A 22882-nucleotide genomic window follows, 5' to 3' on the forward strand; every position below is an offset into this window, starting at 1 on the left:
CCAACATTGTGTTGGGCAGCTACGTACCCGCTTCCAGTAGCCAAATCCGAAAGACAACTCCTGCGACTCGTGAGATAGACGCCATCGCAACTCCGTTCGGCCTGGTGTCACAAGCTCAACAACTATCAGCATCGACTCGACGACAACATCGTTGATAAATGCCCATTGTGTGACATCACCCACCCCCCATGATATGCATCATCTCCATCGCTGATGGAGAAGCGCCTCGGCTCACTTTCTGGGCCTTGATACGGAATGACGACCGTCGTACTTTGCATGGTTAACTTTAACAAAGAAAACATCAATATTTGAAAAACTCTCTTTTGTAGTGACTGATATTCACTTTTGGCACCAAGACTAAAGTATGTAAAAAAGACATCTTATGTACAACTGTCCACGGTAATGACTAATACTCAACTTTGACATAGAAAAATAAGTGTCCACTATAGTGACTGATACACAACACTGATTTCAAAACAAGAACAATAAACCTTTAAATAACTTTTCAATGTAGTGACTCATACACAACATTGAGTTAAAGACTGTCTTGCAAAAAACCAAAAACACAACAGGTACTGGGGTAGAGTCATTGGGCATAATCTTAACATGAGTGTAATAGACAAATCTGATTGGCCAGTGCAAAGATGAACACCCAGACACGAGGAGGTCCTTTCTATCCCCATGGTGATGAATAATTATGTGTTGTCTTTTTTTTTGTGTGTGTTTTTTTGCATTTGTTTCAATTATTAATCAGCTCCTTTTGGCCTGTGAGCTACTATTTGGAAAAGTTGTGTATGTGTGTGTGTGTGTGTGTGTGTGTGGTGTGTGTGTGTGTGTGTGTGTGTAATGAGCAAGAGGTAAACATGTCCCGCCCGTCATTTATTCATGAGGCACACACACGCTGTGCAGTGAATGGGAACAAGTTGCTGATGTTTTATTTACGGTGATTTGTTTCACAGGCTAATTTTTTTTTTTTCTCTCCGCCTGCACTTTATCAAAACGACAAATGTTTACAATCTTTAGCGCGATAAACAACTATGCGCTTTGCTTCTGGACACAGTCCTCCCATGCAAAATTCGTTTCTGAAAATTTATTACAAACAGAATAAATTACGGAAGAATGTGGGACTGGTCTTTATTGGCTTTAGCTATTGATCTTTCTTTTTCTCAAGCATTGGTCTTTGGTTTTGTCCTTAACCTGTTTTCTTATGTTTTTGGTATTGTTCTTTAACATCGGTGTTGTCTTTGTGGGTTTTGATTGTATCGGTCTAATTAGTCTTATTGATTAGTATTGGTCATTTCATTTAGTCTCTGATAAGTTTGATTATTCTTTGATGTTGTCTTTATAATTTGCTTTGATGTTGTTCTGTACGTCTATTTCCTTTTGATCTTTAATATTATTTTGTGCTGTCTTTTATTTTGTTTGAAATTGTTTTTGGTATTTGGTATTATTTTCTTTGATCATTGGTATTGGTCTTTGATTGTATGGGTCTTATTATTTTTGGGAATTGGTCATTGATATCTCTGAAATTGGCCTTTGACATTGTTTTGGCACAGGTTTTTAATATTGGTCTAATCATTTGAGTTGTCATTGGTATTCCTCTTTAGTATTTCTGTGTAATCTTTGAAATTGGTCCCTCGGGGTTCAGGTCTTTGGTTTGATCTTTGGTCTGATTGGGAATATCGACCTTTATTTGAAAAATTTGTACCTTGTTTACATTTGTGGATTTTCCTCAGGTGGGTGGGTGCAGCTAGCTGAGAGATGGCTTACCGCTGCAGTCAAAAGAGTCAGATCAAAGGGGTCCCGGTTGGTAAAAATGGCCACCTATTTGTTTGCAATGAAAAAAACAGCCTTTTCACCAGTGACTTCAAAAATAAAACGGCTGCTCTTTGAAGTGTCACTTGTTGCTATTGGCTGGACGCTTTCCAGACACGTCTTCATGTATCCCAGACACGGAGGACCTGCTGCCTCTCAGCAAGGCCTTGATTGATCCTGACGCTCCAGTTAACATGCGTCCGTGTTCGCCTCACATTTTCCCCGCACGGTGACAAATGCCGAGCGACACGAGTCAAACTCCCAAAGGGCCCTGAACGCCCCGTCATGGAACCTCTGAGTCACACGGCGGCGAGACCTTCGCACGCCGTTTGGAGGGAGTTCCCGCAACCCACGCACACACAAACTCACAAGAGGTCTCTGTGGTCTCTTTGTCACAATATTTGGTACAGCTTTACCATGTACAACGACTGGATTAAAATCCAAGAAGTTTCAATTAATTAACCATTTGTTATTGTGGTTACAGCATATTTTTACCTTCTCATGTTGCTAGAAAAGACACGACTATGAGAAACATCTGTCTGTGTGATGCAGCGCACTTGTACACCCACACCGCAATAACAAACAATACCATTCAATTAAAAATGCAGGCCAGGAGATGACCACAATGTGTCCCACTCACATTTTAACCCTTTTTTTGTGTGCCCAGCATGCCAGAGCTATGAAGTAACAATTTCATTACCAAAAACGAATCAGAGACTAACACCCAAGACAAAATCCAGTGATCATAAACTAATACAAAAGCCGAATCCCAAAAATGCAATAAAGGTCTTATACAAAGACAAATACTGTCTCAAAAACCAATCAGACCACTATCAAAAATTCATATCAAAGACCAGTAGAAAAGACAGTTAACAACAACAAAAAACTAACGGGAAAATCCAAATATCTCACAAAATGCTGAAAGGAAAATATAGTGGCACCATGGCTTACGAGTTAATTTAATTTGGTTGCCAAGGCTGTAACTCAATTTGTGGATATATAATCAACTTTCCCCATTTAAATGACAGCCCCTCATGAATATTATGTTGTTAATAAAGAAATATAATACAAAGCAAATGTTAATAAATTAACTGCATTATGAAGTAATACAATGGACCAACAACCAAAAGCAAAGAACCACTATCAAAGACTGAAGACAAATCTCCAAATTGCAAACATTGCATCAATACCAAAGCGCAAATTCCAAAGCTCAAAAACCAACACCATGAAAAAGAGCCCGAGGAACACAAGGGCACAAAAAAATCCTGGTGTTCAAGTAATGCTTCTAACCGTCGAAAGGAGGATTTCTGCTGTTATTAATCCCAATGGGGAAAATTATTTTGAAATCTGAAACTATGCATGCAGATCTGCAAAATATTGATACACATAGCATAGATTCCAGAAAACAAAAGCGGAAGGTTGCTACTTCAGCTGCTTCCTTTTGGCTGACAAGTTGTGTGACAGCAAATGAGGAAAAGGGCTGTTTTCAGTTCCCGGATTACTGTTGCCGCGGGAAAAATTGTCCCCCCCCCAAGCAATATCGTTTGACTATCGGAAGTGCCAGGGTGGGTGTTTTCAACTGTCTCCTCATGGCAATATCTGACTGACTTGTTTCTAATCAGGATTATTTGCCGGCAAAGTATCATTCTCAGGGGTATGACGGTGTTGGGGTGCGGTGGGGGTGCTGGCGGGTGGAGGGTGCGCCCCAGTCTGCTGTTTTGATTAGCTTGGTGTTAGCATGAAGCGTGCCTGTTGGAGATATTTACTCAGACCCGGTCTGGGGGGATTATGAAAGAAAACACACTTGCGATCTGTGCGGTGTCTTGAGTCTTTCGCGTGCGTGTGGTCACAAAGAAGGCTCGCATTCCTGGTCTATGTCCCCCACCGCCCCCACTCCCTCCCTCACGTCATCGTCGTATGAAGGGGTACTGTTAGGGGGATGTGGTAGCCCACCCGTCTTGTCCACAAAGACCCAGCTCAGTTTAGCGTGTGTGGAGGTGAACAGGGGAAGTTGATGGCTTATAGTTAAAGAGGGGGTCTGGGTGGGAGTTAATTGTACACAGGTGACCTTACACAGGTGTATGACCATGTGTGCATGTGATGGGACAAGAAAGCAGATTTTTGGTATTCGGGAGACTAAACAAAGGCTCTGGTGCCCGCTCGTGGTTATGTGTATGTTTCTGTTCATCCAAGAAAATATTACATATTTTTCTCACTCAAAAGTGCACGTGAATAGTCAAACAAAAGCCCAACACCCAAAAAAAAACATGAATGATAATACCAAAGACCAGTAACAGGAAACAAATATACCTCAGACATGAACAAAGACCAACGACAGAAGGAGGTACTAAAGAAAATGTAAAAAACAAAACGAGAAAAAAAACCAATGTGCAAGACCAAAGAATGGGAAACACAGACTATCAAAACAGTATACATAAAACAGTATGAAAATCTATTTTAAAAATATTAAAGAAATACCACAGACTAATGACAGAAGACCAGCACCAATACAAAAAAAAAATAAGTAAAATAACAACAACCAACACAAAATCTCCAAAACTAATTCCAATGACCAATACTAACAACAATATAAAACAGTCATAGAAACACCAAAGACAAATACTGAAGACACAGATACCAAAGACCAACCAATGCTATAAAACATATTAACGACAACAAATACCCCAAGCCTAAAGAATAATACTATACAGCAACGAGCAATGCCAAAGACAAATACACTACATACATAATATCCAAACCCAATAACAAAACAATGTCAGAGACTATACAAAAGACTGATGTCCAATATCAAGGACAAATACCAAAGCACAGTGCCAAAAAAGACCAAAAACCAATATTGAAGACCAATACCCAGGGCCAAAGAATATTGTGAAGACCCAAAGATCAATATCAAAGACCAATACTTCAAACAATATGAAAGGCCCAAAACAATATCAAAGACAAGGACAAATACCAAAGTATTAACAAATTCCAAAAACTTAAACCCAAGGCTCATGACTAATATGAAACATCAAAGACTAATGAAATAGCAACGTCTAATGTAAGACAGAAGAAGCACAGTGGGAAATGGGAAATATGTCTGCCTCACAGTTTTGAGGTTTGTGTTTGAATCTGTGAAGTTCACATGTTCTCCATTCTGTGAGGTTTCTCCAGGTACTCCAGATTCCTCCCCAAATAAAGAAAATTATCCATTCCTCCAAGTTATCCATAGGTGTAAAAATACAAGACAACGTCAAATTTCAATACAAAATAACACCAAAGATCAATACCAAGGACCAAAGCGCATCTCCAGCAGACCCTCTGGGGTGCAAAGGGCCCGAAAGGAAACCAATTAAGTCAAAGTTCCATCTAAAAAATGCTTATGTAAAGAGTAATCCACAATCCGGCTTTCGTGCACAATTTCAAACTTTTGACTGTTGACATGCTTCATGTTTTGGAGAAAATGATTTAACTTGCAGCAAGTATTTAAACATGTTTATTCAATAAATCCTCGCTTGTTTTTCCCGCGTCTTTGCGGTGGACATTTAATTGAGAGACCAAAATCTTTGCAACAACCTTTATTCAAACCTTTCAATGATTGTGTTTCTTTTGATTCACATCTGCTTCTTACAAGTCCGCTCACACAAAACACACAAAACAAAAGGAGGAACACAAACGGGCCTTTGTGCTCGCCGTGCGGCACACGTGGCCCCGCAGGCTTTAAAAGTGACATAGAGCGGAGGCACGTCCGAGGAAATTGGAATCCCGCTTCGGGACGAAGGAGCTCGGGTGGCGGCGAGCGAAAGAGGGGGTGCAAAAATGTTGCTCAAAAAGACAAGAGCATGGAAGTGAAATGTGTGTTGTAATCACACCAGGGGGAATGAAGTGTTAGACGTCAGTTATTCAAAATACATGTGGAATAAATACATTTGCAAAAATACTTAGAGATTTTGTCGGTAGAAAAATGTCAAGCTTCGAAAGCAGCGACGTATATCGGCTTTCAAATACAATATATGGCATTAAATCACTCATCATTTGTTACTATGAAATCAAACGCATAAATCGAGCACACAAGTCTCTATGTGATTGTTCCGGAAACACAGTGTCACACTTTGCATATTTGATCAGAACACTTTGAGGTTCCGACGATTGGGAAAAAAAACAAAGCAAAATTATTTTCCACACTAAAGCCCAAAAAGTTATTAACTTAACATTTAAAGTCAAACACATCTGCTGTAAGCATACAGTAGACTTCAAAAAGGACAAGTTCCACTTCCGAGCTGCAGTTTTTTTTGCTGATTAGACCCAAGTGAAAGTCTGCTTTTTGCATTATTTTGTTATTGACCTAAAATAATTGCTTCCAGTATTTATTTTATTTTTTGAGTGCCATTGTTTTAAACCCAAAAAATGAAAATAGAAGTGTTGGCTTTGCTGCTCAGTGCTGGCCTCTGCCTGTAAATGGAATCCTGTGAAACACAGGATTTTTAAAGTTTCATTGATAAATTATATCAATATTGCTTATTTTTTACTACCAGTATTTGTTTAGTTGCAATTATTTATATTTTATTAGATATTTTACATTTACATTTTACATTAGATGATTTTGCTCCATATCTGTATATATTTATTTTTAAATCAAAAGTTTTCAAGCAATGTCACTTTAACTGAATAGAATCAAATGATTGAGTTTGGGTTTATTTCCACTACAACTAACTAAAATTGCATAATTTTAAGCGAGAAGTAAAATGCAAATGTTGGCTTTATTGTCAGATTGGACATTCAGTTTTACCTTTTTACCCAATTTCCTGGAGGGGGCTGGGGGTACTTAAATCTCTGACCACAATTGTAATCCCCTTGTATTTCTCCCTGATTTTCCACCTGCAGTCAGGCTCGTCGTTGTCTTTCATCACATTCAGTCATCCCAACCAAAGTTGTGCATTGTCATCTGATAGAACTTCATGTTGAAGGGCCGGTAGAAGTCTCGGAGGCGGCGCGCCACCTCGGGGCGGATGTCAGGGTGGGTGCGCCCTTTGGTTTTGCCCAGGCAATGGGGCTTGCTGCTCCCCTCGGCCTTCTTGAGGCACGGGAAGCCCTTGGTCTGGTTGAAGTAGAAGTGTTTGTCAGTGATGATGCGCTTGAGGCCCAGGAAGTCCTGCACTCGGCCCAGCTCGCCGGCCGGGTCGCTGATGAGCCGTTCGCCGCTCACAAACAGGATTTGCTCCATGGGGAAGTACTGCAGCCAGTTGTCCAGGTGCTTGGCGTAGATACCGATCTGGATGGCGCTCCACGACGTGTCAATGAGGCCCGTAGTCCTGTTCTTGAAAGTGAGGCTCTCGAAGGACGGAATGTCCGGCTTCTTGGACAGCGTCTGTGTGTAGTCCGAGATGGCTCGGGTGACCGGGTCTCGCACGACCACGATCAGTTTTGTGTCTCGTGACATGGCCGAGATACGGGCGGGAGCCTCTTTGGTCACAAAGTAACTGGGGGTCTTCTCCATGGTGATCTGGCCCTCCAGGGTCTTGGGCATCAGATCCCTGAAAAGACCAGAGACAGGAAGGAATGAGTCATGTGACTAAAATCGATGCATTAAACAAGCACCTTTCAAACTGACCATCTTGCAACTTCTTCCAAAGGGCCGCATAAAGAAAAATCAAAGGACTCAACAGCCATTTTGACATTCTTCACCTTTAATGTATTTAACACACCAAAACCAACCCATCTAAAGATAGGCTAAAGAGATACTGTAGGTGCAAAAAAAAAAGTCAATGATTTTTCATGATTTTGGCATGGCCCCGCCTCACATAAGAGAAATGCTCCTGCACTAATTAGCAGCAGAATTGCAACGTCTCTCTTTTCAGAACCAATACAAGAGTAGTCTGTACAAAAATAAAGCTCACCAAACAATCAAGATCCTCGCAATTTGCGGCTGTGACCGAAACATCTTTTTTCTTTAGGGCATTATGAATTGAAATGTTGTCACTTCTTTTTGTTGCAATTAGTTCTTTGGATTTTTGCAAGTCTAGAAAAGGGCTGTATCAAACCAATGTAGGAACCTCTGTTCCCCTGCCATGCCACCCAATAATTATTCTAAGTTGTCTAGTACAATGTATGGAAATGGCATGCGCTGCGTATCTTTTTTAATGTATTTAACCTTTTTTTTCATGCAGCTCAGGCCACTGACAACAGATTGGCATTGCCCAATAGAGCGGCAGAGTAAAAACTAAGCAAAAGAAAAGCAAATGCAAATACATAAATTTTTGAGTTTGATGTACTTACATTTGCATAATACATTGGGGTGTCCAAAAGTTTATTTTAAAGGGCTCGATACTTAAAATCAAAGCAGGCGAGCACCGCTTAGACTTCTCTCACTGATTTAACGAACCAAACCAATCTGTGGGTGTAGGTAAAGCTATCCGAAGCTCTAACACATTTATAGGCTTTGTATGCCATGGAAAATCTAGGTTTAGCCTGGGTTTTTTGGCAAAGTTAGAGTTAGTCCCATGACACATACACTTTCAGTTGTTTTTTTTTTCTCTAAATTGTATACAACCTCCGAAGGGGATAAAATATTCAGTTTTAGTGCTGTCACACAAATTGGGGGGCCTTCCTTGGGAAAAAGGTTGAAAATTCTCAGCGATTGTGTTGACGATTGGTTTCAACCCAATAGAAGACAGAGGTGAGTGTTGGTAGTTGAACTTTACACCACTGCAACCTCAGAAGCTATGAAATTGCCTAAAGTCAGCTGGAAGAAAAACGGGACAAGTAGTATAAAACGGATGGAAGGCTACCTTTCGCACAGACACTGGAAGTGTGACGGGTCACTGTGGCTTGAGTCAGTCAAGAATAACACAGGACCACATTTATTTATTTGATCTTGATGTCTGCTGGGAGGTGGTGGCGTGAGCAAATATTGATTCTTGCGGTGTCGGTGTGTCCCGGGATGTTGGGACATTCTTGTGGCAAACAACTCAAGGATTCCACCACAATGTTGCTGTTAAGGCGCTTATGAAAGCAAGCTGGTTGCTCTCAAGGGGCCTTTTGAAAGAGGATGCTTTCGCTATCATACAATGTGAAGCCCACTTATGAAATATTGATAGTCTAAAGGGCCTCTCAGCATAATTGATCACCTGTTTAAACTAAGGATGAACAACATCAGCCCTGCACGTGTTTCCCTCACTTCATGCGCTTAATCATCAGGTTTATTTGAAATAAGGTGGTGGAATGACGGGTGGGGGGGTAACGCTAGAATCCGGGAGCTAAGCAGTTCCACTTGTCCAGCCGTTGATTCAAAACCTCCCTGAAATGAAACCCCGCTGATGAAAGCCGCTTCATAAATCCAGACTCAAATATTTACGCCGACAAAGCTGTGCTAAGACATTTTCTTGGCAAAATGTATCAACGCCTCCTTCTGCACTTCTCCTTCACCAGAGAGGCTCAGCAAGGGAGAACGGTGACCCGAAGCAACGCAGGTAAAAAGCAAGGAATGAATAATTAACACTCCCCCCCCCCCCAGGCCCACCCCAGCCCATACCATTTAGAACCTCTGCAGAATGCAGTTCTAAAATTCACTAAAGTACAGAACATACATGTCAATTATTCATCAGCCTCAGCAGGCAAGGCCCGAAGCTGACAAAGTGGCCTGGTCGAACGGGCCCCTAAGCAACCAGCCAAACTCAACTCTGAAGCTTCGACATGTTAGCAATCTGTCCAAAAGTACGTGGTAGTAGGGTTCAGCAGCCACTCCTTGGGATACAGGTCGCAGTTCTACAGTATGTTTGGTTTGAAACCCGAGACTCAAAGACACCATTGTCCATTGAATGGCCCAACATAGAGTTCTTCTGTGTCATGTGGTACAGGAAAGAATACTGCGGAAATGAACGGTGAGAGCAATTTTTGCCATTTGTGTCAGAACAATGAGCTGCATCAGGTTTTGAAAATCCACTGACCTTGCTCACCACACAGATCCTCAGACACAACGTGAGACTGAGTAGCATTGCTTATTTCCAAACGACACAGCAAGCTGGTTGTCGATACTGATAGATCGCCTTCTCACCGCAATCGTACTAATTCCAGCTCGAGGAAAAGCGCCCTTACGGCAACCTCTCTGGAGAACATTATTGGGTGTATGAAAAAGAGATGAGAATGCGCTAAAGGAGGCATTCATATTTGATGGGGAGCGTCATGCTTGTTCTGTGGTCAATGTAGCAAAGGCACACACGCCGTTAAGGACCGCTCAGGGGGGCGGGGCACTTTCAGGGTCAGTGAGGAAGATGGTACTGTGGCGTGCGACAAAAGTAAACAAGCGTATTCGGGGCAATGTAAATTTTATAGTTATCGCAAGAAGTGTTTCAGGTGCACCAAGGAAGTGCAGTCATGGGAAATGGATACATTCTCCTCTGCCTTAGGAGTACATTTGGCATTTATGCACCTGTGCTTTTCAGACAACTAATCAAAGCGGGACATTCTTGCGTCTATAGTGTGTGTTCAATCTTTGTGGTTTTACACATTCAGATAATTAAATTGGGGGTGACATTAACACCAGTGTCTGGGGCAAGAACAAGTGTCCTCAACGAAAAGGGTGTGACACAAGGTTTATTGTACCTTCTGGCATCTAGTTCTATCATTTAATTGTTCTGTCACTTTGCTTTGTTAAAACAGATTCTTAAAGAAAGATATATTATTTGTAGCATATAGATTTCTGACCAATTTCTGTGCGTAAATTGGATAATTTACTGTGGCACATGGCACTTTGACTGGTAATCATAAGTTGAAAGCACCGATGCACATGTTAGAGTTGACCCTGAATTTGCAGACTTCCAATTTAGTGTCCAAGACAGAAGGCCATCATTTAAAACCAGCGTTTAACACCCGGTGCTCATTGGCAATGGCTGTTTGCATTGAAAACAATGGACCTTTCCGACCTGTCAATCACTCGTACAATAATAGCCAATCAGATAGCTGCATTATCTTAACCCCTGGCTTGACACGCCCTCTCGCCATATTGTCACACAAGCAATGCTGGTTGTCAGTAGTGTGCGCTTGGAAAAGTTAATGTTACAAAGAAAATGGTCCTCAGATGGCTTGGGGAACATGCAATTCTGGTGAAAGATATCTGGCTAGGTCACAAGGGGCCAGGTTGATTCATTTTCCAAAGCCTAAAACACAGTTGACCAAGTGTCTACGATGGATTAAGGCTCGCGGAAGACCTCATGTACGAGTAAATGGGGACAATATCAACAAACACAAGGCTGTATGTTCGAAGGTAAGTGAGGGAAAAGTATCTTCTCTGAGTTTTAGTGAATTATTATCAGTGCTTTATACATTGCAGTGTATCACTGACCTGCTGAATGAAGTGTGTAATGTTTTATGCCGAAGAGTCTGGTTAGTGATACGTAAATGCGCGACGTCATGCAAGAGAAATGTCTATTTGCCCATTTGTATCACATCGGACTTTTAAGACAGAGGACTGGGTTCAATTACGAGCCAAGTCAAATGAATACACCCACTCACTTATAAAGACTACAAAGATATTACTCGTGATCTTTCCAAGTAAAAAGTACTCACCCTGCTTTACATGCACAGTATGATTCTACTATTTTATTCTTTTGGATTTCAATATGAAGTTTGTGAGGCATCAAACTTTTTGCATCGATCACTAACATTTCGCTGTAACTCTGAAAATGCGTCCTGCTCCGTCCAAAATCTCAATTACGTATCCTTGCGTGAAATAGTTGAGACCTCTCTGTAGAACTCTCTTGGACAAGTCTGACGCATTTGGAAAAAAAACATACCCCAATATTATCTGGAATGCGCGATAGAGTATCGACTTCAAACATGTTCTGTTCAATCGGGATTTTGGAAGCTTGTGGGACATGGCTAAGGGGGCGGAGCTTAAGATCGCCATCGGAAAGGTCGATTGTAGCTGACCAATTACTGCTGCTACACATTTACCTACTTCCCTGTGCTGGGCTGCATCAGCGGTGTGCACTTCATCTTCTGATGTGGCAGTGTCCCGCTCAGTGATTTCTGTCTGCTTTATAAATTCCTGCTCTACCGTTGCTCCTCTGATGTTGTAACGGGAAAACAAAGCCGAAAAAATAATGGGTGGAATGCAGCATGACAACCACCATTGCTTTCAACACAAAGAGCTGTGACCAGCGAGTCTTGGCAAGTTGGTGAATCAGATGCTTAACAGTAGATAGTGGAACAGTGCGTGTTTTTGTGCTCCTGGTTCAGCCCAGTAATGTATTATGCGTAATTTAAAAGCAGAACAATTTCTATAATTCACTTGGAATCAAGAACAACACTGCTAAAATCTACATTTTCAGGTCAATTCCTCACCTACTGGAGAGACTTTATCGGCAGCGTCAGTGATGTAACCAAGTGTTTTACTGCACCTCCACGTTTGACTTTGATGTCTTCATCTGACCGCTTTAAATCAAACTCACATCTTGCTGGCTCGTGTTTTGGTTGGGAGGCGAACAAGAAAAACAGTGAGAACAAGACGACTTTTGGAGGAATTTGGATGCCGGTGCAGGAACATCTTGTGAACCTGTCAGGACTTTGACGTCACAAATGGAAAAGAACGGCCGGGAGGCCAGGTTTCGCCGGTTCGAAGACATGCCCGTGCTTTTTTGCAAACAAAATCCAATGTACACACCCGAGCGTGGTGCATCTTTCAATGCTGCCTTTGTGGCGTAAAAGAAGTGGTCTGATGCATCGCTCCTTTCCCCTTGCTTGTAAATGAAAGTGACTCATGTCTGCCTGTCATATGAAAGCCACAAAATCGACGCCTACATGCACCATCAGGTCGAACGGACAATGCGGCGGCCACCTCCTGGTGGTGTCCTTCCAGGAAACGAAAGGCTTTGGATTCGAGCCAGCGTCTTGTCAATGGACAAGTGGCGGTAAGCAGCCAGGAGTGCTTCTCCCTCGCATGGCAGGCCTTTTGATTCATTTCCCTTGCTCCTGCTGCCAGGCAGGCATAAATACACTCACACCCGCAGCTAGCTCCCCTGCCACTGCCAGCAGATAATCATCTTGTAATTGGCTCAATATTTCTGCTGTTTGCCGGCCAAGCAAAGGCCAGCTCGGCGAGGCTTGAACCCCGCCGCATATTTTCCAGGTCAGTGGATGTGAGCGGAGGAGGTCGCGGCTGTGATTTAGAGCAATGCCGCTCCGGGCTTTAAACACTCGAGCTTTTTACCTGTCTTGCGTAACGGTGTGGCAAGAAACAGAATGTAATCGTCATCCGTCAAATATGTTGGCTCATTTTAATTGAAACTCGTGTTCATTTCAACATGAGAACACTTCAAGCGAACGCTGCTGCAGACCAGTGTGAGACTGTTCTGCAAGAGGCGGCCTCAGAATGCTTACAAACTCCAGTGTGGTTCACATATAATGTCAAAACCTTAAAGCTCTATCGTATCTTAAATATCCGCTTCCAACCTTAATGGCAGATTCCCTGTGTGTTTGACTTCTTGCGTCCAGTGTTCGAATGCCAATTTAAAACATTTTTTTTTTTAAATCTATGGTGGGCACTATCAAGACTGTAGGAAACCTCTGATCTATTATCGAGTTTTGGCTTCGCCAGAAACTCTTGAACAGTAAAGTTTGAGAGTACATGCAGGTTTCCTCAGTTATTACCAATCTTTAGTACGCTATGTTATAATATGAACAGATATTTTGCTACTTTTCCGAGTGTTTGAAGTTATTTTAGCTTTGGCTTTATTTGTACACCTGTCAGCAAACACCATCATTCATCATACTCAATCAAATTTGAATACTAAACTATCTCAATGGAAATTTATATATATTGCTGGCCGCCCAGGTAGCTATAGGGTTGCGATGATACTGAGCGAGCGAACGTTTTTTTTTCACTTTAGTAGCTTACCGTATTTTCCGCACTATAAGGCGCACCTAAGAGCCATTAATTTTCTCAAAAGATGATGGTGCGCCTTATAATCAGGAGTGCCTTATATATATGGATCACTATTGAGCCTTTAGTGCAGCCCATCTAATGGATCCATAATGCAACCCCAACCTCTACTGTAGCATCTATTCTATGCGCCTTATAATGCGGTGGCCTTATATATGAAAAACGTTTTAAAAATAGGCCAGTCATTGAAGGTGCGCCTTATAGTGTGAAAAATACGGTAATGACAAATTATCTGTCACCATAGTACATTAAAATGGATTTATGACACATTTCCTGTCCATTTATTTCATTCAAACTGTGCAGTTTCAGTGTGTCAGCAAGGAGTTGATTCTTGGACACTTTAACCCTAAACACAGCAGATTTTCCAACTATTCCAAATAAACCTACAAAGAACAAGCAGCATTTTCAAAATCTTCAAGATGTTAAAAGGCATTCGTCGTGCTTCTCGCAAGTAATTTCTACATCAGTTGAAACGTGTTCTACGCAGTGCATTATAACCATATCTCTCAATCGGACTATCAACTTCCTGTTATTCTAAAACCGACATTTTCTTTGACTTATTTTTCTGCCCGAGTGCCGTCGTTATCTCTGTTTGCTTCTTTATCCCCCTCAAAAAAGCTTGTCATTTCCCCAGCGGATGACTCCGAGACGGCGTCGCCACATGTTTTTTCCGCGACTAGATGATGGCTCTCTTATCTTGTAATTGTCTAGTCTCTCCAAATTGCTTCCTACCCCCCGACGGTTCCCATGCACCGCTCCGCTTGTTTTCTACCGGGTTGGAGAGTTTTGCTTTTGTGTGCCAATGCGGCGGTTTTCAACTTTAAAGAAGCCGTCCATCCCAGCGTCTATTTTTTTTTAAAGCTTATTCTGTTATACTGCTTATCCACTGAGCAGGAACAGAACACATGCTGAGTGAATGAACCGCTACACTATCAGTGACCCTTCTAAGAAACTTTATATCTCAGAGTTAGGATTTTTTTCTAGAACTCCAAACAATCTTCAATTTGACTTCAAAGCGTCAAAATAAAGCCCCAAATAGGTTAAAATCCCTCAAATTGGGAAGAACGTGAATATTTATCGGTGCATTTTGTTTTATCCCTTACAATCCAATTTCATTGCAGAGTGCTATACAGTACTGTGCAAAAGTCTGACACAATAATGATCGTAAATAACTAGTTAGAAGGCCGCTAAGTACAGTATCGACCTCCACCAAGGCTGAACTTAATACTTAATGCATAGTATTGAGCTTCATACTTATTAGTCCATTTTTTTGCACATTTGTACGTACACATTTGTACAGAATGCCTTGTGGTTGATCCAGGATTAACACCTTCAGTGCGTGCCAAGAAGGATTCACTCTGTCAAACAACTATGATCAAAAAGGACTTTAATGTAATGGGTTCTTGAAATGTAATTGATTGGTCCATCATACACCATTCCTCTACGGCAGGGGTCAGGAACCTTTTCAACTGAGAGAGCCATAAAGGTGGAATATTTTAAATTGTAATTTCAAAAGAGCCATACAGTGTTTTAAAAACTACATACAGGTGTATTTGCGCATTTATTTATGTTTAATACTTTTGGAGTACAATAAGTCTCCAAATACTTTTAAATAACATTATGATGTTGCTAACCAATGATGACATGAGTACTTCTTACAAGTAATGGGACTTCCGGTGCGTCATACGTCGTTACATTAAGCTTCATGCTGTTGTTGAGACTTCCATCCGTTTAACGTGAACGTAATTCAATTTGATTTTCCATCATGATGGTACGATGGTGAACGGTTCTTGCCGACAACGGCATGTCTTTTATTCGTTTGATTATTTTGTCTTTATATGAAGTTGTCAAAATGTTTATTGGCAACATCGAGGAGACACACATTCGCACCCTCACTCTCTGTCCTCCTCATATTTTTTTCTTTGAGCGACCTTTGTCAAAAGCATTTCCATAATTAGTTGTTCCAACACGATCGGCATTCAACCCTGCGCCCGTGGACATCAACAGCCACAGTAAACTACAGCAACCCCACTAGGACAAACTGTCTATGCCTCATTTGCGTTGCCTGCACGACAGAAATCAAATGTACAGTATGTTGTTATGAGGGCTCCGCGAGCCGCATGCAACCACCAAAAGAGCCAGGTATGGCTCACGAGCCATGGGTTCCCGACCCCTGCTCTACCGTTTGACATTTTTTAATCAACCAGTTGTAGTGAAATGACATATTTGCGCACATTAATGAAGCACAGCATGTGTACTTTTTAGCTTGCTTAATAGTAAAGAAATGCTCTTTAAACTAAAACAAAAATGTGTCAACTGAAAGTTCAACCATAGATTGTGTGTTTAAAAACTTTTATCCCTTTGGGGTGATATCGACATGAGATGATCACAAGAAAAGAATCTCATCTGAACGTCCGAAGAGTTTTTACCAAATTAAACCTGGAACAACTGCCGAAACGTAAGGGATGTCCTTCGAGGCATCCTTATTTGCTTTCATACAATTGACGTTTGAATGCATTCATGATTATCCTAATGGGTATTTTTTAATGGCAATTTATAGTCTTTCGATAATAATTCCACAATACCTTTAAACAGGCTTTGTTTTAATTTCATTTAAAGGGTAGCACTAGTGTGTGTGCACCATTTCTGTACTTGAGGGGTTTACATGGCTTGAACAAAATGGAAAGTCCATGTAGTACTACACTTGGTAAAACTGCCCTGCCATGAATGCGCTTTGTGGTATGCTTATCTACTTTAGTCCACTTCGCTTGGCGGCTTTGCCAAATGGCATCTTTATGCAAATATTCATTTCCATGATGGAGTTTTCCTCTGTGTCATGGGGAAGGGGGGAAAAAAAATCTGTAGAAATAGCTGATGTTATCCTTCTGGCTTCTCACCACGGCCATCCATCTCAAGAGGGGGCTCCTCTTGGCAAACTTCCATCTTGCCCTCAAATATTAAGGGCTGATGCAGGAAGAGAGGAAAAAAAATAATCAGATGTGTGCTGTATGTGAGATACGGAGTGTGAACGGAGTATGAGAAAAATATTGTATCACACACTTTCACAGTAGAAATAACATCTTGTAAAAATAAATCCTCACCTTGCCCTCTGGTTTATCTTCATTTTTCTTCCCGTACCAAACGGGCTGCCGCCACGCAGCGGAGTAAAAATTTTATAGAGTTAGCTTTTGCCGATGCATTCTTATAAATTTATTTATGCAAAAGGATCTGTCTTTTTTTTCCACCACACTGTTCTGTGCCAGTCAGTCCCCAGTTTATTGCGTAAGGGAGGGGGGTAAAAAAAAAAAAAGAAAAAATAAAGCTTTATCTTTACGGCAACATGCATAGTGAATTATTCAGATGGGCGGTGTATCAGCGAGGTGCAGCGTGAGGAAGATGGCTGAGGGTGAGAAAGGATAAAGGATATAAAAAAAAAAAAGCGCAGATACTGTATGGAGTGACTCAACTTAGACTAGCTTGCCTGGAGTCTGGATGAACTAGCAAAGGAGAAGCTACCATGCTAATAGTCACATGCAATGGCACTGCTTGTTCTTGATGCTTTTATTCACATTCATCTGCATAAATATTAAGCATAGTATACTGTATTAGTGAATTCAACTACCACTGTGTTGATACATGGGCTGCTATTTTTGCTACTTTTCAAATTCACCAGTGCATATAAAGTATGCATCATTTAGTATAGTATTCTGTTTCAGCTGCTAACATAGTATGCATACATCCATCTATCCATCCATTTCCCTTATCCTCACGAGGGTCGCGGGGAGTGCTGGAGCCCATCCCAGCTGTCAATGTGCAGGAGGTGGGGTACACCCTGAACCGGTTGTCAGCCAATCGCAGGGCACATGGAGACAAACTGCTGCACTCACAATCACACCTCGGGGCAATTTATAGTGTCCAATTAATGTTGCATGTTTTTGGGATGTGGAAGGAAACGTCGGAGAAAACGCAAAACGGGGAGCGCACGTAAACTCCACACAGGCGGGGCCGGGATCGAACCCGGGTCCTCAGAATTGTGATACCAACGCTTTACCAGCTGAGTCACCATGTCGCCAGTATACATGTAAATTATAGTTTTAGCTGCATTCAGTGCTATTTTCTCACACATTTGCAAATATTGTATGCATAATTTTCTGTTCCCAATAGCATATACAGTATATATATTGGTATGAGGGCGGCAACTAACGTTTAATAATTGTTTTCAATTAATCGATGAATCGACAAAAAAAACTTTTAAAGTTCTGTTTTTATTTATTGATTCAGTTCCTGCTTTTCTTCGTAATGTCAGAAAATGGGCAAAAGGTGATACATGGAACCCTGCTGACCATTTTTAACTGCTGTTCACATTCACAACTGCATCTGTAGTATTCACAAGTGTCATACTTTTACCAACTCTTTCCTCTTTCAGTAGCTTTGCGACAAAATGCTGCTGACTATTCTTGCTGCTTTTTATATCACCTGTATAGAATATCACTGTACAGTTTACCACTTCTGTATGCATGTACATGTATGTCCAGTAGTACTACTTATTCTTGCACAGATGACAAATACACTGCTGCTTTCAGTCTGCTCAGTAACATTACCTGGTTATTTGTTTTTTCACACTGTGTGATGGAAAAGTAATGAGTGCATCAATAGTCACTCATGGCTGCACATTTGTAACTCCACACCAAGAGGGGGCAGCATAGTCGTATAAAGTCAGAAAATTTCCAGATTGTAAAATTGTTCACCTTCTTCTCCTTAGCTTAGTTTCGAAAGTTGCTTTTTAATGAAATGTCATATCCTCCCCAAAATTCTGCTACAATTCTGAAATGTTTAGGAAAGCTAAAGCTTGCATGCTACTGGGGAAATTAGCATTATAGCCTGCGCTATGTACTTTTATACCGTGCTATTAAGCTATTATGCACCCCATGCACTCTAGCGGGCCACTTTGAAGACATATTTTGAGCCCTCACATTACTTTTTCATACTTCCCTGACCCACTTTGCGGCGATGACACTCGAGCAGGATTAGCTTCACTGACACTTCCTCTCTTTGCCAAGTCAGCTTTTAGCGGGCTTAAGCGGCTCGCGGGGAGATAAGATACCTTAACGTTTAATAGCAAAGCTTATTTTTAACGTATTGTGCTCCTCTTGAACGTTGGCTTACATGGTCAATGTGGCGTCATTAGGACCAGCACCACCGCCAACCCCCCCCTGCCACCCAATACTTCCCTCTCTAGTGCTGAGTTAATCTTAGGGTGTTAAAATGCTGCACATAAGCCTGATTTGAATACATCAAGTAAAAATGGAGTGCACAATAGAGCCTTTAGAGTCGGGGGGTTTGGGGGGTGCTGCCGCTCTGTGATAATTAGCCAGCAGCTTTTGTCTTTGTGATGGTTACCATGGCGGTGTGCTCCAAGATGAGCCTGTTGGTGAGCAAAACTTAAATGTTAGTGCTCCAGCGTGATAACTGATCCGTAAGCCGCGAAAAGTGTTTCACTGGCAAAAAGACAATCCCATCCCGTTATTCCTTCCATCTTATTTCCTATTGAGTTCACCGGAAAATTCGGAAATCCTTTGCCACAGTTTTTCTTTCTTCCCCCACCCACCATGGGGGTTTTAGGTTGCTCTTAGGTCAATGCCTCATTTGGTAAAGACTTGCCTTGGTGAACCAGAAGGACTATCGGCAGACTAATGAAGACTAATGACCAAGATCCAAAAAGGCAGGAACTTCCTGAAGCAAGCACATACCCAATAATATGTGTTTGTTTCAGAAGCTAGGGATATTATGGTATGAAGATATCTTCTAATTAAAGAAAGGTCTCGGCAGTGCGCCCGGATGAGTCTTGAGTCCTTCCATATTGTGCAGATTTCTGTCCATCTGCTGCAATCTTATGGATACAGACCAAGTACCGCATCTGATTTCACCTGCTTCCTCCTCTTGTCAATGTTTTTTGGTCAAAATTTCTACTCTTATACTCCATATTTGGAGAAAAATTGGATCCAGGATGAGCAAAACTGGCCATACAATCTTGAAGTCTTCACAATATAAAATAACTTGAGAGGTATGACACTGTATGTGTCACTGGCCCTTTCAAATTTGCTGACTGTTAAAACAACTCAAGATGTTTCTGCCATCTGTGGACTTGGAACGCTTGTTTTTTCTTAACTGTGTGGAGGAAAATTAAAAAAATATTTTTTGTTTAGTTTTTTTAGTTTCCTTCCAGTATCCAGTATGGTCTGTGTAAACAAAAGTTTATTTACTGTCACAGCAAATCATTTTATAGTTAACATCTGCTCATACCGCCACCAAGAAAGCTATTCGTTCATTTACATTTTCATTTACATTTGTTTCCTTAGGCCAGTTTGCTTTTCCCCCAAGTCGCTATTGTAAAGGATAAAGGGTACCGGATTGGGGAAAAACTGAAGAAAAGAAAAGGTGTGATATTTAACAGGCATGCTTCTGCCGCTCTGTTGTGTCGTCATCAGTTTTCAATGTCAGCCAATGTGATGTCCATCTATACGACTTCAGCTTCTCTCTTGAATAACTTTATTCTCATAACCTTATAGTTTTTTTGTCATGCTACTTTTTCCTTGATGAATACAACTTTTTTTTCCTTTACGACACTGATTTTTATTCTTGTAGAATTAGTTTTTGAACATTACGTTTATTCCCTAACATTATCACATTATAAAATTTGAAGTTACAACTTTTTTTTCTGCCAGGGGAAATTTTTTTTTTTGAAAATACTGAAAACGTTTAAAAAAAACAGCGGTGTGGAAAAGTATTGGCCGCTTTCTCATAATCTTATATGAAACACTTGATTTCAGTTGCTGTGTAGGATGACCGCGCCAATTATTAGGTTTAAGGGTCACTATGTTTTCACATCGGGTCAGGAATTATTACTTTTTGTTTACTTTTTTGTTTTATAAGTGAAATCACCATTTCAAAACAGCATTCCGGGTTCACTTAGGTTTTATTTGTCTATTTACAGTTGTTTGATGAGTTTAAACATTACATTGGGAAAACTATGCAAAAATATATATATTTAAGAACGGGGGCAGTTCTTTTTCATGCCACTGTATATGATATATTTCAAGCAGTTATATTAATTAGATCAGTTTCTAAATGCTAAGAGCTAACACCTGCAAATGAAACGTCACGTTACAGTTTTTGAATTAAAGTGGAGTTTTACGTCAAGTGTTTGAGGTGATGTGTCACATAGCCTTCTCCATGAACTACATTGGTTCTGTTTTTTTTCCCCCAGTGTTTTTTATGGTTCTGTGTCAGAACCCGTGGGCCGCTGAGAGCGAGAAACAGTGAAACCTTATCAGTGTATGAAAGAGGAGAGCTGAAGCACATTGAAAGCCAAATATCTGACAGTAAAACTTTTAAAACGGAGACGTGCGCTTTGCTAGCGGAGAAGCAACACATTTACAAGCTAGCTTAAACCCGCCGGTGCAAATCACCCAGCTCCAGTTTCCCTCCAACGCAACGAAAGTCGACGCGGGTGTGAGAGTCCCGCGTGACACGGGTGAGCGTCACCGCGATTATTCCGGCTCTTCTTTTCCGTGTGTTCCGCCATTCCACGTCCCATTTCTCCCAGGCTCGGAAACACAAAGTGCCTGGCACCGTATGTCGCTTCCCGCGTCCTGGTGCCAAGCCACAGCGAGAGAGCGCCATAGACCGGATTAGCAACGACGGATGTTCCCCACTTAGAACAGCTCGACAGAAACCTAGATAGGAATTGAACTAAATAGGAAAAAAAAAAGAAACCCAATGTTCTCACATTTTCCTTGGGTATGACTTTACTCATTATGAGATTTTTTTTTTCATTTTATTCTGACTTTATTTTTTTTTAAATAGAATGGGTTAATAAATGTTTGACTCAATCCTGAAACGTGACATAATTTAATGACAGCAAGGGAGACTTGCTTACTTGTTAAAATTCACATTTCATTTTTCTGGGGGTATCGTGAACTACTGTGGTTGAAGAGTTAACTGCTGAGCCCTTGTGAGTTCTGTTGCTAAGTAAAACAGCAGCACTTACTACGTGAAATTAAAGAGTAGAGTCTCTGAAATGGTTTGCCTTAAGTGAGTTAAGAAGAGTTTAAGGTCATGTTACACAAGACCAACAGCCTGTAACATCACGGTAGGAAAATGGTGAAAAATGGTCCAGGCCAAACCGCAACTAGCATCGGCAGCGGCTCAACTGGGACCCCCCTCCCCCTCCCTCCCAATTAACCTTCTGGCCATTTTGTGAGAAAGCAAGTTGGGCCTCCTCTTCCTTTCCAGACTCTAGCGAGGTAACGCCATCCCTGAGGCTAAATATGAAGTGTAACAGAGGATGGCGAGGTCTGAGCCGCCGCTGACAGCGTGCTAATGTTTTAGCCTGTCGGGCCTCTGCGCGGAGACGGATGGCGTTAGGAATAAAACACCATGACGGAGGCCTGAGGATCAAGGGGAGGGGTGTAATGCAGGTCCTTTTTCCTGTGAGCCATCCTAACCCTCTCACGTTGCTATGAAATAAATATTAGAAACAGCACTCTATCAGAGTTGCATTAAAGTTACTTTCCACAGCAACCCATGGAAAAAAAAACAACTAAATTTTAGAGTGGTATCACTTACTGTATATGGAACGAATACCTATCCTTAATCCTAACCTATACCTTAATTTTAAACCTAATCCTAAATCTATCCTATGCGTATCTAGACCCTAATCAAAATTGTAATTGTAAACAATAAACACAACTTAAACTCTGACCTAACACCCATGCAAAAAAATTGTGAGGAGTGGCCTAAGCACAACTAACCAATAAAGACAATTCTGAATTCTTTTTTGAACACACAGGCTATGCGTTGCCGTGGGGACGGCAAATGAGGCGTACACAGACCCATTAATTGACATTATCAATCAAAAACATTTTTTTTAATATTTCTCTTTGACGCCGTCGTCCTAAAAGCGCATTAACATTGAGAGAGAATTCCGCCCGGGAGATCACAGCAGCGTGCTAAAACTCTCCCGGGCTTGAATGACGGATGCGGGCGCGAATGAACGCTTCTCCTGTCCACGGCGGAATTACGACAATGAATGTGGAGAGCGCAACAACAGCCATCCTTCAGAAAACA

The 22882-nt window shown here is 41.3% G+C and overlaps 1 protein-coding gene across 1 annotated transcript in view; it reads right to left on the reverse strand.

The window, feature by feature from the left end:
* Positions 1–5378: 5378 nt before the first annotated feature.
* Positions 5379–22882, reverse strand: part of LOC133495138 (heparan sulfate glucosamine 3-O-sulfotransferase 3A1-like) — a 32834-nt gene continuing 15330 nt past the window's right edge. The window contains exon 2 of the mRNA XM_061809402.1: positions 5379–7349. Within this exon, the coding sequence (XP_061665386.1) occupies positions 6728–7349 (622 nt within the window). The 3' untranslated portion in view covers positions 5379–6727. The remainder of the gene's footprint in view (positions 7350–22882) is intronic.

Source organism: Syngnathoides biaculeatus, chromosome 22, assembly GCF_019802595.1.
Source record: "Syngnathoides biaculeatus isolate LvHL_M chromosome 22, ASM1980259v1, whole genome shotgun sequence".
In the NCBI taxonomy this organism is placed as follows: domain Eukaryota; kingdom Metazoa; phylum Chordata; class Actinopteri; order Syngnathiformes; family Syngnathidae; genus Syngnathoides; species Syngnathoides biaculeatus.